The sequence below is a fragment of the Python bivittatus genome, unplaced genomic scaffold, assembly GCF_059951505.1.
Source record: "Python bivittatus isolate LINGU-HERP-01145 unplaced genomic scaffold, Pbiv_v1 ctg000980_np1212, whole genome shotgun sequence".
NCBI lineage: Eukaryota > Metazoa > Chordata > Lepidosauria > Squamata > Pythonidae > Python > Python bivittatus.
Genome location: NW_028277125.1, coordinates 2,984,406 through 3,001,644, shown reverse-complemented (window position 1 = coordinate 3,001,644; position 17,239 = coordinate 2,984,406). Strand labels below are relative to the sequence as shown.

Sequence of the window (17,239 nt, the reverse complement as noted above, 5' to 3'; positions counted from 1 at the left end):
AACCCATCCCAAACTTGGTTCTCCATCTGTCCTGGATTTGAGAGATGCTCCATTTTGCCCTGACATGTTGGTGCCATCACTCAAGGAGAAATTCACAGGGGGAAGAAGTGGGTGTTGTATTACTTCTAGGAAGGCAATCAGCCGGCTGGGAGTAGGGGATCCTTCAAGAGCAGTATTTCCCAACCTTAACGACTTCCAGGTATGTGAACTTCAAATCCCAGAATTCCACAGCCAACATGGCCGTTGATGAGAATTCTGGGAGTTGAAGTCCGTACATCTGGAAGTTGCCAAGGTTAGGCAACGCTGTTCTATGGCCCTAAACAAGGTAAAATGGCCTTTAATGGATGCATGCACACCTAAATTGTAAGGGAGCAGGGAATTTTTTTCTCCTTTCTCTACTTCCAACATGCTAAGTGATTTAAATAATAGAATGTCAATGATTTTCAATTAATTTTGTATAAGATTGATCACAATGTAAAAAAAAGGAAAAAAAAACCAGGGCTATGGGAAGTACTGTCCCAAAGATTTGCTTTATGTGCAATGCTCAGATATCACCCTCCCCTTCCCCCTCCCCTCCCCCTCCCTTCTCCCCCTCCACCCCAACAAACCATGGATTTACCAGCATGTCTTGGCCAACAGCTCACGCTGCTCTCCTTTTCTATGTTGGGAATCCTTAATTCTTTGGAAGAAGATTCTTGGAACATCCTGTGGTTTCTTATGCGAAAGAGCCTGCTGCTGGCGGGGGAAAAATGGATTTGTTCACCCCACCTGCTTAACAAGTTCAGTTAAACACCCAGTAGTTCATTCACAAATCATTCCAAGCTTGGTTATGGTGACCTTGTTTGTTGGCATGTAGCTCAGGTTGTTGCGCAAACCCTGCCCATTTGGTTTCTTTAGGGATCAAGGCATTGTGCAAGCCCCAGATGGTTAATTCAGTAACTGGGTGACAAGTGTTGTCTGAATGCCGCCAACAGATTCTACATTGCATTGAAAGAGACTTGAAAGCAGTGGTCTCCACCAGGCCAGCAGCCTGGCCCAATTCTGGGCCTCCCTAACATGACGGAATAAAATCTCCAGTTTCCAACCAATGGTCAACCGGAAAGCAGAAACATGGGAAGATACCTCAAGGGGAGAATGTGAGCTGGGAATGTGTAGGTTTCCAATAATTCCCAGCTACCAGGGTTGTGGAAACCTGTCATTCCCACAAATGCTGCTTGGCCATTGTAGCTCCATCTTCTAGTATGCTTGAAGAAGGCCTAGTTTACAAGCTGGAAGCAGGTTCAAGGAGGACAACTTCAATCTGCCCAGAGGTGTCTGCAGGGCATGGTCAAAAAAGTCAAGATGGTAGGCATGATGATGTGATCAAAGCTTTATGTGTGACTCAGGCAGAAAAGCAGTATTTGTACCAAATGGGGCTTAGTGTTGCTGCTAAAAAGATTAAATACCAGAGCATTTACTTGGCAAATACCAATAAAAATAATTTTACAAATAATTATTCTACAGAATAATGGAAAAATATAATGGCAGATTTTTAAGACGGAGAAAGTTAAAACTCTCTTGGTTAGGAAGAATGGCAGCCATCGAAACTGACGTTCTACCAAGGCTTAATTTTCTGTTTCAAATCATTCCAATCAAAACTGAAATGAGTGGCAGAGACAAGGGACCAATTTGATATGGTTTAATAAAAGGCTGCGGTTTAAATTTAAGACAATCCAGGCTTTGAAAGAACAAGGTGGTGTAGCAGCTCCCAAATTTAAACTGTATGATCAAGATAAAGGATTATCGATTGGGTCACATTATCTTACAGCTGGCTTATCTTCACTGGGGGAGCAGGACTTTCAAATTCTTTGGATTGATACAAACAGAAATAAACAGCTTAAAAGAGAGTTTTCAGTAATAAACCGTGTATTGAAAGACTGTGATAAAGAGGATCAGTCTGGATTTATCACCTCTCGTCTCGTTAATAAATATTTATTTTTTAGGAAGAGGAAAGTACAAAGAAATTTGCCCAGTGGAGAGATTACCAATCGTACAGACAGCAAGATTTGATTCTGAGTAAGACAAAGATACAATCTTCTGGCACTCTCGCTTTGCAGAACCACCCAAGCAGTTTCAATATTTTCAGATAAGTAGCATAGCTTTAAAGCAGTGTTTTTTCCCAAACCTGGCAACTTTAAGATGTGCGGACTTCAACTCCCAGAATTCCCCAGCCAGCAAGGCTGGCTGGGGAATTCTGGGAGTTGAAGTCCACACATCTTAAAGTTGCCAAGTTTGCAAAACTCTGCTTTAAAAGAATTGCAAAAAGAGTTAAGAGACTTGCCTGAATTTCAAAACCTTAGAACACAAAATTGGGAGTCTTTGCTTGACCTTATTTATAAATTGTTGGTGAAATATGACTTGGAAACCAACCTGCTATTTTTAATCAAATATTTCTAAGCTTTACATTGCCATCAAGTGTGCCAGATTAGCTCTATATATGGTAACCATTGCAAGAAAGCCCTGGACATAATCAGAGTTCCTTCTGTAAACAAATGACAAATTAAGCACCGGGAAATCGGCCTTGATGCCCAAAATAACTTCGTATTTCAATCACTGCCTCCAATATTTGGGTTTCTCTTAACGTTTTCAAATGCTTGGATATAAATTACTGTAATTCTTCATCTCGTTTTATGATTTATACAGTGCCGATGATTACTGTTGGCATGTATTATTTGGATTTCAGCTGATTTGCCATTTTTGCAAACAATGTTGTCAGTTCAGTAACTTGAGTAATTTTAAAATGGGGTAATTTTAACCCAATTCCATAATGCGTGTAAATGCTGTTTATCCACTTTTTTTTGGTTTCCTTTTCTCTTTTTCTTTCTTTTCTTCTTAAAAACGCTTCATAAAAATATAATACTGTAAAATAGATTAATAGGTATCTATTTAACTCAATACTTATTAGTGTTTCTCAACCTTAGCAACTTGAAGATGTCTGGACTTCAACTCCCAGAATTCCCCAGCCAGCATGCTGGCTGGGGAATTCTGGGAGTTGAAGTCCAGACATCTTCAAGTTGCCAAGGTTGAGAAACACTGGCTTACTTATTTTAGCTAGAGGCAGAAGCCTGCTTTTTTATTTTTCACGTTACTCCTCAAAAATACTGAGACTTGAATTTGGGCAATCAATTTGCTATCATTTATTGATTGCCCAAATTCAATTCAGCTGGGGAATTCTGGGAGTTGAAGTCCACACATCTTAAAGACGTGAGAAACAGTGCACTAGACCCATGTTTCCATTAGGCCCTGAAACTCTTGGATTATCACCATCTCTTCATTACGTCTTTCCTTGATTATTGACTTCCAGGACCTCAGATGTCCACCACAGATGAATGCTGCCTTCACACAATCAGCTCCAGTAGATGTATTTGCACAACATGCTAAGTTTGGCTAGTATTGACCTTTGTTTGGTGGTTTGCGGCTTAGCAACTTGTGAGAACCCAGCTTGGTGTCTTTATGGTTCAGTGTATTGCATGACTCAGAAAACGGGTTAACGTTGCCTGAAATCCGCCAGTATGTCAATCTAGCAGAGTCATCTCGTATAAGCCATGTTAATGTCACTTCAAGCCGCTTGAAGCCGCTTCAAGTCGCTACGTAACATCCCTTCTCTTGGCTCGTCCCCTGCATGGATGCCCATCATGCATTAGAAGTAGGGAACCCTGGCTTTAACTCCCTGTTCCTTTTTCAGCACTCCTGCAAGTGGCTTGGCTGGAAGTTGATGCAAATTGATCATCTGGGGCATGGTTCTCAACCGTGGCGACTTGAAGATGTGTGGACTTCAACTTCCAGAATTCCCCAGCCAGCTGGCTGGGGAATTCTGGGAGTTGGTCCACACATCTTCAAGTCGCCACGGTTGAGGAACCCTGATCTAGGGCATGCAATGGTTGCTTTTCAATTTTCAACCAGGGAGGGGCATATTCTCAGTTTTCCCCCATTGCACCCGCCCCCAAACACCTTGAACGGGCAAAAGCCCAGAACAGTGGAAAGCAAGCCCAAGCTTTTTCTTTCTTGCAACAGTTCTGATTTCCCACTAACTGTCGCAACGGCCTTGTCATTTTGCTAGGCTCCCTGAGCATCACGGACCCTGGGCCTGGTGAGACAGAACTCAACACCCACCCATTGAAGGGTTGGAAATCTGACATTGTCTTCTCTTTTCTTCTCGAGGGAAAAAGAAGGGCATCTTACCTGCTGAACCAACTTGGGGATATATCTCAATGGCCAGGGTTGGAAGGCGGAATGACTTTCCCTCTTTTCAGCTTTGTCCTTGCAAAGCTCAACTTTATCAGTGGTTAAAATGAATGATGCCAGAAGATGCCTCGCTCCAAAGACGGTCTCCTAGTGAAGACGCCCCCGGCTCCTCCAGGCTCAATCCCAGGACTACGGAGTCCAAGGCAACAAAGGTGGGCCACATTCAGCCACCCAGGGCAGTTGGTGATGTCACAGTGCCCAACATGTTGACTCAACAAAGGCCATCAACCGACCTTTCCCAAAGAAGTCTGGAGAGCTCCATGGCTCCATGGGCCAAAGAGAGCCGAACAACTGAAGTGGTTATTGGTGCACAAGAGGCAAAGCAGTAAAAATGAAACCGTCACCCTCTTGGTTTCATCCCATGCTGAGAGGGAAGGTTGCGTGTTACGCCTACAAGCCATTAAAAGAATCCCATCAGAAAGTGGGTATAGATAGCCAAGTTACATCTGTATGACCCAGCCTACAAAATTAACACTGAAAAATATAGCTGGGTAGGCAGCCCCCATCTCCTAGACTCTTTCCTGCAGAGGTTGAAGATCATGGAGTTAAGGTTATTTGCGTGAAAATAAGAGAAAGCTTTTTGGGGGGGGGGGCATGGAGAAGAGGTAGAAAATGTAAAGCAGCTGGAGCCTGTCGCCCTCCAGATGTTGCTAAACTACAGGCCTCAGCATCCCACGTTGCTGACTGTTTTGGCTCAGGATAATTGGAACCCAACATCTGGAGAGCCACAGGTTGTCCCATAGGTGTCTGCTAGCAAGCCACTGTAATATCTCAAGAATCCTTCCCACAAACTGTATAATGTGCACATGCCAGGTGCAAAATATCTGGCACAGCTATGCATGCTGCACCGATTGCATGACGACCATATTGTAACACTCTCAATTGTGGACAGACCCTTGGGCTCCCCCCACTCTCTGTTCAGCCCGAGGCTCCTCTCTCTTTCTGGCCCAGTTGGAGCATCCTCTTTGTGGATTTTTGTATCATGTGGATGGCTCTCGTGGGAAAGGGCACCTTCCTGTCCAGGGCCATTTCTTGAAGCCTTGTTGCTCGAGAGAAGAGCCAGGAACTCGAACCAGGAAGTTCTCTACCATAATATGTTTTCTTCAGTGTCCTTACTTCTGAGCTATCTCCTTGTAAAAGCGGCAGTATTTCTTGCCTGAGAAAAGTGATGCATAAAAATAAACCCTCAGCCATGATCCATCGGTGAGGGTTCATCTTGGCTTGGTTCTTGCATCTCTTGGCATGTTGTGCAAAGACCTCCAGTGATCATCCTGGAAGGCCATTAAAACTAAACCTTTCCACGAATGCAGAACCTGAACAAGGTTATAGAGGTGCCACAGTGGAAATTTCAATGGGAAAAAGAACATGAAATTTACCTTGAATATTATACTTGAGAGAGACTTGGTACAAGAGGTTTTATCGCTGATCTATCACTCCAGTCTTGAGTGCTAAAACAAGTAATTATTTTTCAGAAGCGCTGGAAATGCAATGAACAGATTGGATCCTTTTTCCGTATGTGTTGGCATGTTGTAAAGCAGAATAATCCTGGGAAATAATCCATTGTCGAATGGAGCACATTTTGAAAGTTGGAATCCCATTCCATCCTGAGATATTTTTATTAGATTTCACTAAACCATATATTCCTGAATTGGCCTTGTGTATGTTAATGGCTGCAAGAATTTTATACAACTTTTAGTGGAAAAGATCTTTAATCCGCTCTATGGGGATTAACCAAATCGTGGGTGTATGCATCAATCCTTAGAATAACTTCTTATTTAAAAAATAAATCCGATGTAGAATCCAATTCTGCTTGGAAGCCGTTTTTAGACTACAGTGCAATTTTATACACGGAATTGTGCGACATCCAAAATTTGGATTTTATCTCCAGCTGATTATATGATCTCCATATAATTTACAGCATTATCTTAATGTATTGTTTGTCACCTAGTTTCTTTCGCTCCCCTTTTTTAATGATTTCAGCTGTGCTAACCAAGTACCTTTAAAGTTTAATAGAGACGTGTTTTGATTAGAAAATGGATACAAAATATATTTTAGTATTTTAACCTTTTAATGATGCATTACACTATTATTAATCTTATGATATTTCGTATTTGTTGGCTGTCTGTATTTTATTGTTTATATTTAGGGTTTCTAAAAATCTTGTTCTTTTAAACTTGCATTATCTCTTTCCTTTATTCCTTTAAAATATATAATCATTTTAAAAACTTGAATTTTTCCAGAGGGCTGAGTGGTGTAGTGCCTCTATTACTACACTGGAACTGGTACACATGTCTTTATTTTATTGATTTTCATTTTATAATTGCTGTGTCTTTATTACTGTGGTGTTATTTTAGTGTTAGTTCATAATTTTGTGGTTTTACCTGATTGCAATTGCTGGAACATGTGTCCTTGATCATGGCAGAATATAAGGACAAATAGATAAATAATACTAAATAAATATGGCTCCCTAACTGGATTCCATGCACACACAGCCAGTACCAGTCATGGAACCTCCATGTTCAGAGGTAGTCAATCTTAAAAGTACCAAGTCACAGAGATACTTAAGGGGCAATTGTCTCCAAAATGACCTCCATGGAAATTTCCCACCATTGTGCCTTGATTTGGCCCAACACACTCAAGGCAAGATTTGAATTAGGAAGCTTGGTCTTGGACATGCAGATTTGGGGGTCCCAAGGGGTGGCAAATTGGATTTGAATCAATTTCTAGATCAGATACCGTCTGGAAACTCTGATGCGACCAGAATTAAAGTCAGGTAGGATATGCATTTACTAATTGCCTGGGTTCACACAACATACTTGACCAGGCCAGTAGAGACCTGTATTCACACGACAGACTAGTTAAGCTTGGTTACTGTTAATATTGGTTAGATGTTCTTGGCTTAGTGTAACAAGTGAATACTGCCTGTTTGGTGAGTTTATGATTCCATGTATTGTAGAACCCAGAAAATGGGCTGATTTAGTTGGTGGGGAAAGGATGCTGTGTGAATATAGGCAGAATGTCCCCAAAATAAGACGCTCTCCAAAGAAACTATCCAGAGGAGATAAGTTAGTGTGTTTTGCGGAGGGAAGAATTTTGGGATCTCCTGTAGGCCTTTTCATAATTGCCGTGTTCACCCAACATGTTAACCAGGTCTGTTAAAAACCGGTAGCCACAATGACACATCAGATCAAGCTTGGTCAGTGTTAGTGATGGTTTGCTTTCTGTGGTTTAGTGTGAGTGGCAAACTCAAGACTATTTGGACTAATTTATGGTTCAGTATAGCATATGAACACAGAAACCGGGTTACTGAGTTGGTTGTGCAAGCAAAGCCACTATATAACAATGATGGGGCACCTAGCTGAGAAAACAGGGTCTACAGGAGGGTTTTCACTCTGGATTCCCCGCAAAGTGATTTTTCCGCTTTTGCATCTGCAGAGCTATTGAGGAAGAGCGCTGAGGATCCAAGGCATCCTGAAAATCCCACACTGGAGCCCAGATTTTGCAATGTGAGCAACAGATGCGGTCCATATCCTCTGAGATCATGTTTGCCCAGACCTTCCTTGAACTGATTTGGTTACTGCTTTCTTAAAAATCAGACCTGCTTGCTCCGAATGCTTCCGTTTCAGGTTGAGGAGGAGGGAAAGAAACAACGTTCAGGGCTGAGGCTTCTCCACACAAGCGTCCAGTCCAAGCTACGATAATGCCACGAAGTCAGCGCACAAATGGTATGCCTTGTATCATTTGTGCCACTTGCATGACTGGCACGAATTACGTAACTGGTGTCAATTGCACGATGATGCTGATGTGTGACCTCACGTACACAAGGCGCCCAGCGAAAGCCATTTGTGATGTGACATCATTTGCGCGATGACACCGTTTGTTCACTGACACTAACTCGTGCAACGTTGTATGCCCAGTAACACTGCCACGGGCATGATATCACATGTACAATATTATGACACATGGCATCGTTTGTGCAATGACATTATTTACCCAGTGATGCTGGGACCTCACTGGCAATGATAATGCAACGGCACGCATGAGGTCTTTTGTACAAAGTTTCACGCTGTTTAAATTCAAAGGACTGAAGTGAGTTAAAAAGCAATCATAGTAAACAGATGGTGTGCAATGATGACATGATGCACGTGTAATGGTATGTGGGAAAGAGCTTGGGAGAAGGGGCAAAGAGACGCCGCCCTGGGAAAAGTCAGATAAGAGGGGGCACAGCCCCCAGCTGGATAGTGGGCAGGGCAAGAGGCTCAGAAGGGACCCTCCCTACTTTCTCAGGCCGTAAAGGAGACGGCAGGAGATTTGTACTTTCAGACTGGCAAGATTGATGTCAGGCTTACCAGGTAGGCCAGACAGGAAACACAACCAGATAAACTAATTCTATTTTACTGTAAAGCTACATTGACAGAATCTTGCAAGTCTGAAAGCCCAATTTTCCCCTGGTCTCATTTACAATCTGAGAAACTGTCCCTCCTGAGCCTCTTGCCCCACCCACTATCCAGCTGCGGGGTGTGCCATCCCTTATCTGACCGTTCCCTAAGCAGCATCTCTTGGCCCAGTCTCCCAAGGCCTTTCCCACACATCATTACAGCACCCCATGTCATTGGCTCCCCCTCATGGGCTCCCTAGTCCTGGACACCCATTTTCCAAGAATTCAATAGCCAAATGTCGTGTTCCCCAGCCCCGTCCCTTCCCCAGAGACAAATCTGCAAGTGGCAGCTAATCCTTTTTCTCCAAAATAGAACAGAGCATTTATATATTAACGTAACACTTCTCTTTACAAAAGGTATCCAGCAGCAGGAATAACAGCCGGAAGCAGGAGCTCAGGAGAACACAAGCAACTCAGCCGGGCTCTGCGAGAGAGGGCGGGCGCAGTCACCGGCTGAGAGGGACGCGGGAGGCGGGTGGATCATGCTGGCCGTTCACAGCAGTCCCGGCTGCAGTGTTGCTTCTCTGGGGTCCATCAACCACTGTCTCGAAAGGGACTCTTGGTCCAAATAGGTTTGGAAGAGCAGGGTCCTCAAAGGGCCGCCAATTCTGGGCATCCTCAAAGGGTCAACTCTTGGGAGGACAAACACCGTTCACCGCCTGGAGGGAGAAGAGCAAGAAGAAGGTCAGATTAGACCAGATCTTTCTCTCTCCCAGGAGCAAAACCACAGTGGTCAGGAACAAATATACAGGGAACAAAAATTCAGGGGGAAAAAAAAGTGGGAAGAGAACCTGTCTTCTTATCTTGGATGAATTCACAGAGCACGCTTTAACTGCACACTGAATTCCCCTCTTTTCTGAATTCACACAATACACTGAACCAAACTAGGTTCACCAAAATGCTGGAACCACTAAAATACTAGCAGAGTGTAAGAAAGAAGGCCTGGACAGAGATATGCAGGAACCATTACCCAGGCGGGCTGAAACGTTTTTTTAACCCCGGGAAAGAAAATAACATTCGGAGGGAGCTCAGGCAGATGCCACCCTGATTCATAGGAGTATAAGAAGGGGTGGAGGTCCAGCAGCCCCATCAGACTGGCCAGATTCTGTTCTTAGAGCCCATCTCTAAGAGAAGTTTCAGTCTGGGGAGTTGATTTCCCGGTCTGCTCTACCCAGTGCGGCTGACAATAGTACCCAGGTTAACATCACGCATGCTTAGCATGCCACATCCAGGCATCCAGACACTAAGTTTTTCACTGACCTGGTCAAGCCAGGGGTGACCTACTTAAAGCCCCTAGCAAAATAGGGCCCACCCAGTGGCAGCCCCCACAGCCTCTCCAAAACTGGTTCCTGTACTGTGAATTTCAGTCAGGCAGAGTAGCCATTGATTACAGAGCACTGAATAAACCTTGAGTGATCTCAAAAAAAGCTAAGCACGATCAGAGCCGGTTAGTACTTGGGTGGGAGACTGCCCGGAAATGCCAGAGTTGTAGGTTAATCCGAGAGGCTCAAGTACTTCCCAGAAGGCAGCGCTGGCAAACTGCCTGGACGGAGACTTCCCTTCTTGTGTGAAGATGCACCAGCCACGCAAAACGGTTGCTCTTACTTGAGTTGGGAAGCACTGTGGGGGTCCAGCAGGTGAGAACTGGCCTGCTCCAAGTTCCAGTTGAACATCTCCAGAACTTTGTGACACTCCAGCCGTGTTTTCAGACCCAGGCAAAAGAGCTGCTCAACCTACAGAGGAGGCAAGACAGGGTGGGCGAGGGGAAGCCCTCCTGATGCAGAACAGCCACCTGCAGTTGGTGGGAAGGGAGAAAGAGGAAGGGAGGTCCCCGAGCTGGGAAGTGTTGTCCCTCCCTGTCTTAAAAGGGCCAGGTGCGGTCTCTGGAGGTTTACATCCTATTTCATGCTCAGCTGCAAAAGCAATGGGAAAGCAATGGGTGCACTCCCAAAATATATTCAACTTGGTTATTGGGATGGCACAATACATTGAGCTATACTCAACATCTTGGTTTCGCACAACTTGCTAAACCACAAGAAAATAAAAACAAACTAGCCAAGGTTAACACTACCCAAACTTAGTATGTCATGTGAATGTCTTCGCTTCACCTTGGGTGACTTCAGCTGCTACAGGTGCCTAAGTCTCCAATGGCTGCATTCGCATAACGTGCTTGATCCAGGTAATGAATTAACCCATTTTCTGAGCTTGTACAATACAATGAACTCGCCAAATGAACTGGGCCTGCCTGATGCATTAAGGCCACAAACTCCAACCAAGCCTGCCCTGCTGCCTCATTTTTGAGAAAAGGCCCTGGAGAAGGAAAAGGCAGGCGGAGGGGTGAAGAGACTCAGAAGGGCCTCGCAGGAGGAAACATGTCCATAGCGTGATCTTGGTCACAAGTCATTTTTCTCTGGCCTGGAAGGAAAGGTTCCTGTGAATTTATGGGCTTGGCACAATTTGTGCCTGTTGCCCAACGACTCTGGATGGCAGTGCTCGTTTTCTTGTTGTTCCTGGAGCTGACCATCGCCCAAATTGCCCACGGGCCAGGATGTCATCGCCCTCAGGGTTTTAAGGGAGGTGAGCCAAGTCCACGAAAAGCCCCTGAACAACCTTCTCTATTTAGTCACTATCAGAAGTCTCAACCCACACGAAAATCAGTCGTGCCGGCGGGAGAACGTGGTCTAGTCTGGCACACCTGAGCGCAGCAGGTGTGCATCACAAGGGCTTTACACTGGCGTTCCCCTGCCAGCAGGGGAGTAGCGCAATGCTGTTCAGAGGGGTTGGACTACAATGACCATGTGACTGGGGGAAGGATAGGAGATAAAGCCCAGCTGGCAGGATTGGGAAGGCTGGCCTGTAACTTCATGATCCAAAGGCATGTTCTTCAAGGGTTGGTTTTGGTTTCCACCGGATTCATTCTGGGCCAGGGCCAGGGCCAGGGCCATCCCCCCCCCCAAAGTCCCCCCCTCTTCCTTGTGCCAGAAGGAGAAACGCTCCACGCAGATGTTTTTACCTTCAGATACTGGACAGCCTTCTGCACATTCCAGCTGTGATTCTGCAGAGCGGCTTGACACTCCTCTGTGGTGACGCCGTGCACGGTCTCCTGGACCTGGAGTGGGAGAAAAGAAGAGAGTGCGGTGTGATGTTTGTGTAACTCCGGGCTGCCATTGCTTAAGCTAGAACTAGGCAGCTGCATAACAACCACCCATCACTGTCCTGGTGAAGCCAACCTGCAGCATTCAAAACTGATGCTCTCCAGAGGGGTTGCCCCAAATTTTCACTTCCTGTAGGATGGACTGGGGGGGTGGATGCAGCAGGCTTGAAGGGTGCCCATGGTGGGGGGGGGCTGGGCACATCTGACATCCATGCACCAGCTCCTGCTCTCACCAGTTGCCACAACTGACCACTGTGTCATCCACAAGACTGACGTGAATCTTTCTCCTGTGGCCCAACAACGTCTATTGGTCAAGAAGGGTGACCTGTTTCCATATTTTCTTGGAGTCAGGCATCACTCAAACTGCCTGCAAACCAGGAACTGGCTGAGTTTTAAGGAAAACAACTCAAGTCTCCACCATGGGCTCAAACTGGGGGCAAGGGAACAGACCTCCACTGCCCGCTGAGTTCCTTGCTCCTTCCAGACAATGCAGGTCATGCAGAGTAAAACAGACAATTTGGTTGCCTTCCCAGGACCTGCTTAATCTGGTTCCTGAACTGACTCACTTTCTGGGGTCGCACGTTCCACTGAACATACCCTACCCAAATGGAATAGTTTGCATAACAGGATTAAGACAAACCCACAACCCAAAAACCCTAATCAAGATTAAATCAATTAAGCTGAGCATGAAGCAAGCTACTGTTTACAGCAGACACAGTTAAGTGTTGTGGGAACCCTACCACCACAGTGAATTTGTAGACTTCTCTGTGACTTGTGACTCTTGCCACTTCTCTGGAGGCTTTCTCCTGGTGACAGAGGATCACGGTCAACCTGCTGATCCAGCTAGAGCGATGCGGCTGTTGCCAAGAGCACTACTCACCAGTCGTATCTTGTCGGAAGGCCGAGGCCCTTCGGAGCCATCATAGATGATCTTCTGGAGGCCACAGGTGGCCTTGACGGTGCTATTGCTATTGTTGGAAGAGAAGTTGGCTTTGTAGTCTGGCTGTTGCTGGATCATGGGCCGCACAGTTGCAGTGGTGACCACCCGGCTGGGAGCCACAGCTTCATCTGGGTTCTTAATCTCCTTGAAAAACTTCTCATACTTGTCCAGATAGGGTGGGCGCTCTGGGAGCAGGTAATAGTGGGTGTTGCTGACTTTCCGGCCATCCTTGACGATGGGCAGAATGCAGGGTCCCTTGGCGCTCTCTTTCCCTTGGGCCTGGATCACCTTGGGGGTGGCATACTTGGGATCCAACGCGAAGCTCTGGGTTGTGGGCATCGGCTGCTTCCCGGGGGACGTGGACAGGAATGAGCCCAGAGAAAGCGGGGAACAAAGATTGGTCCTCGGCTGCGGAGATCCGCCCTGCAGTGCCCTCGGACTGGGAGTCCTGGATCCAGGTTGGGACAAGCGGTCTCGCGGAGGGATCTGGGGCGGACGGTCTTCCTCCCCCCCAGATGCTGGTGACAGTTCTCCAGACCAACGGCCGTGCTCGTTCCTACGAAAGGGGAGGGGCAGGATGGGCACACGAGGGGGAATCTGCGGCTTGTCCTCCCCTGGGCTAGGGGTGGTGGCCATGGAAGGAACCCCCAAGGGGACATTGAGGTGCTTCATGCACTCTTGCTGCAGCTCCTGGAAAATCTCTGTTGTCTGGGCAGGACTTGGCTGCTTGGTCTCCTTGGGGGGCAGGAAGAGGTTGTCCTCTAGCGGAAGAGCCAGACGGTCTCCCTCTGACATGAAGCCACAGTTGATCTCCCCCTTCTCCCAGCTTCTGCCCTGCGGCTGTCCCACCAGCCCTTCAGCGCTATTGATGGAGCACACCTCAAAGTCTTCCTCATCCTGGGCGACGTCGTCGTAGGCTGGCGGGGGAGGCAGGGGGCGGGCATCCCAGTCCACGATGGGAGTCGGGTGGAGGGGACGGGGCAACGCTTGCGTAGGACTCTGAGGAGGCGTCTTGTCCAATAAGGAGAAGGCCTCCATGGCCAACCTGGCCAGTGAGGGGGTGCAGAACTCCCCTACGGGTGACGGGGTGGTGGGAACAGGCTCGTCCCCAAAGTCTATTAGCGTCACCTCATTAGCGGGCAGGCTGCCCCCTTTGGAATGCGGCAGGAGCAGTCTTTCGCCCACCTTGGTGCCTGAGACACAGGCGGAGGGCTTACCAACCCGCAGCCCTCCTCTTGCGGGTCCGGATTTCTTTTTCAGGCAGAGCTGCTTGAGACTGATGGCCAGGGGGTTCTCCTCCTCGCTCACCGGGTCATACACGGGCTCTGAAACACGAGAGGCAGGCTGTTAAGGCTCCGTTAGCTTCCCAGCCTTCCCCACTGGTTGCTGCGCAGGGAGGGGATGAAGGGATATGTAATCCAACATATCTAGAAAGCACCAGGGGGGGTGACCGGTGTAGAGGATGACTTTACAAGAACGAGAGAAACAGGAAGGAGGGCAGATCCACCTTCCTGACAGTCCAGACGTCTTCCGATGAACCACCCTTGGCGTGCTGAACCCAGGCAAGGTGCCTTGGATCACCAACACATCTGGATATCCTAATGCAACATCCCCAACTTCATGTTCTCTGGATGCCTTGGGCTTCAATTCCCATCATTCCCAACCAGCAGGGAACTGAAATCCAGCATGGTCTACCAGTCTTACCAGATAAGGGTAGGTTGATCCCTAACTATCAGCAGCGGATGCAAGACTGCTCCACTCCACACCCCTTCTAAAGGTCTAGTTGAAGATGAGGCACCATATTGGCTTCCAGTATCGTATCTGCCCCCCAAGTCATTGAATTGGGCGCCACGTTGGGTAGGGCGGAAGAAAGGGCTGAATATCATGGTCGCCACAGCAGAGGTACTGGATTTAAGAATTCCCCCCTAGGAGAAGATGCACGGGGGTGGTGCTCCTGTGCTGAGGGAAGCGTGCTGGCTGCATTCGCACAACATGCTTAGCCTGAGAGATCCACAGAACTCAGCAGTAACCAAAGGGGGCACATCCCTATTATGCGCCCGCCTGCAAAAAGATTAACCAAGTTTATCTAGCGGTAATAAATACAGCAGCTAGGTCTTTGACTGCCACAGATGAGGAGGGGGGCTCAGCTGCATCGGCAAACATGACCACACTGGGGCTGTGCAGCCCCCTCCAAAGCCACTCTTCCCAGACACTGCAACCCTAACCACAGCAGCCTACGAGCAAGGAGAACGAGAGGGCACAGACGCAAGGCACACTCAGTCCACAGGGGCAGACATGGACAGGACCCGTCACGCTCCTGCTCTCCCACCTGCACAGAATATCCCGTGTATGGTTAGCTTAGTTTTCATTGCTCTCGACTGTGGAAATCTGAGAAATGGGTTAGTTCCATTTCTCAGGTTAAACTTCTTGCCCTTATGAAGGCAACGGGGAACCACACAGTGGGTCTGACTCCTTCCTTATCACAGTTAGGCAAATTTGTGCTCTGTTCTTATCCCTGCCAACAACGCTGTGACGGGAAATGTGTCCGTGATGAGAGGGCGTGGGTTGGTTTGCTAAACCACTGAGGAAGGAGGAGAGCTTGGCTCCCGGCCGCCAGATTTGGGGACCCTCCTAAGTTGGCCAGGACTGCACATGTGGCTGTGCCCCCCGCCTAGAACTCATCCACGGCCAAATTATTCCACCAGGGGGCAGCAGATGCAAAACCAAAAGGACCAGCCTCCTTCCGGGATCCCAAGGCTTCCTTTCCAAAGGAGGCTGACGGGGTACGAAAAGCTGGGACTGGCCACTCTGTTGTTCTACTGAAGGATGTCACTTTCTTTAAACGGGGATTCCTATACAGGTGAATGAGTTCAAGGCTGAGAAAGGGAATCGTGCCGGTCCTGGGGAACGCCATAGCCCCCAAGATCAGGTTAGGTTTGACTGTGGGTTCGCCATGCTGGTTGTCGGTCTTCTGCGGTTGCTGCAAAACATTTCTTCATTTTTGGTTATTGTTTTTGAACTTCCTCTGGTTCGAGGTTGCCATTTGTGACCTCCTGCGGCTTCCCCATTGACTCTGCTTGTCGGAAGCCAGCAGTGAAGGTTGCAAATAGCGATCATGTGACCACGGGGCGCTGTGACTGTCGTAATTGTGAGGCAGTTGCTGAGTGCCCAAATCGTGATCACATAACTGTGGGGATGCTGCAACGGCCGCAATTACAAGGACCAGTCATAAGTACCCCTCGTTCAGCGCTGTCATAACTTTGAACAGTTGCTGAACAAGTGGTCGTTAAGTGAGGACTACCTGTACTCTTAAAGGACCAGCCCAGGGGAGAGACGCATCTGGCAACCCCAGGTGAATTTAGGAAGGAAGAAATGTCTCAGTCAAGGGAGGAGGTGGGCTGCCTGTCTGCCTTGGTGTGCATGCTGCTCTCCAAGACCTTCATGCAAGCCCCACATTTCTAGAGGTGGGGGCCAGGCAATTGTTAGTGGGGGGCAGGCAGGGCTCACAGCATGCCCTCCCAACCCAGGCACCTGTAATGGGAAGAAGGAATGACCTTGAGGGGCAGGAAGAAGAGGTGCAACCAAGACAAGAGTCGGACAAAAGAAACCCGAGTCTGGTCTAGAACTGTAACCTGAGTAAACGTCTCAGATAAGCCCCTTTCCAGTTCTCATGAAGATAAAGGGGGGGGGGGGAAGCACATTCAGACTTGCAAGATTCTGTTACTATAACCTTATAATAAAAGCAGTATCACCATGCATGATTTTGGTTTCCTACTCAGGTCTACCTTGAAGGGCTGACCCTACCTGTCAAGAGAGGTACAAAGAGAAGACAGACGCAAGAGGCACAGCGGCCGAGAACATGGCCCCACTTACGCTTCAGAAGGATCGAGGGCTGGGGCGGCCGAGGCGGTGGCTCTCCTGCAGGAAAGAGAGAGAGAGAGAGACCCCCAGCGAAAGGGAAAGAAGAGAGCAGCGTGTTAGTTAGCGGCTTCATGCGAGATGGAGGGCAGAGGCAGGGCACAATAGCTGGTGCGCAAGCAGCAAATCGACAGGGCCAGGAAAGAAAACGTTCGGTAAGCAGCGATGGGGCAGAATGAGCAGCACCGACTCTTCTTCTGAAAGGAAGCCCTTCACTCCTCCAGGGCTCCATCCTAGCGAGCCACGGCCCAGATTTTGATGAACCAACACCTGTCCTTCACATGCACACAGCAAGACTTGCACCTGTGCACAGGGGGTCTCGGGCTATCCATGCAACAGCTCCCCCCCTTTGGTTGGGTAGAAACTGTCCTCTTTAGTAGCATTTGGGGAGGAAGGCAAGGAAATACTTGGATGAGAAGTTTTAAAAAGTCAAGGTGGTATTTTCTCTACTTAATTTGTTTTTCTTCTCTTCTTATTCTTATTCTTTTTTTTTTTTTTAGCATTT

At 47.6% G+C, this 17,239-nt stretch overlaps 1 protein-coding gene across 6 annotated transcripts in view; it reads right to left on the bottom strand.

The window, feature by feature from the left end:
• Window positions 1-3,860: 3,860 nt before the first annotated feature.
• The window catches only part of TNK2 (tyrosine kinase non receptor 2), a 95,966-nt gene continuing 82,587 nt past the window's right edge, over window positions 3,861-17,239 (bottom strand). For 5 of the 6 annotated variants that reach the window (XM_088131636.1, XM_088131637.1, XM_088131638.1 and 2 more), the window contains 5 exons: window positions 16,690-16,734; window positions 12,757-14,141; window positions 11,736-11,831; window positions 10,328-10,455; window positions 3,861-9,381 (listed from right to left, as the gene is read on the bottom strand). In XM_088131636.1, coding sequence (XP_087987762.1) covers window positions 9,375-9,381; window positions 10,328-10,455; window positions 11,736-11,831; window positions 12,757-14,141; window positions 16,690-16,734 — 1,661 coding nt within the window. In that variant the 3' untranslated portion in view covers window positions 3,861-9,374. The remainder of the gene's footprint in view (window positions 9,382-10,327; window positions 10,456-11,735; window positions 11,832-12,756; window positions 14,142-16,689; window positions 16,735-17,239) is intronic. The other variant, XM_088131635.1, reaches the window with a different exon arrangement.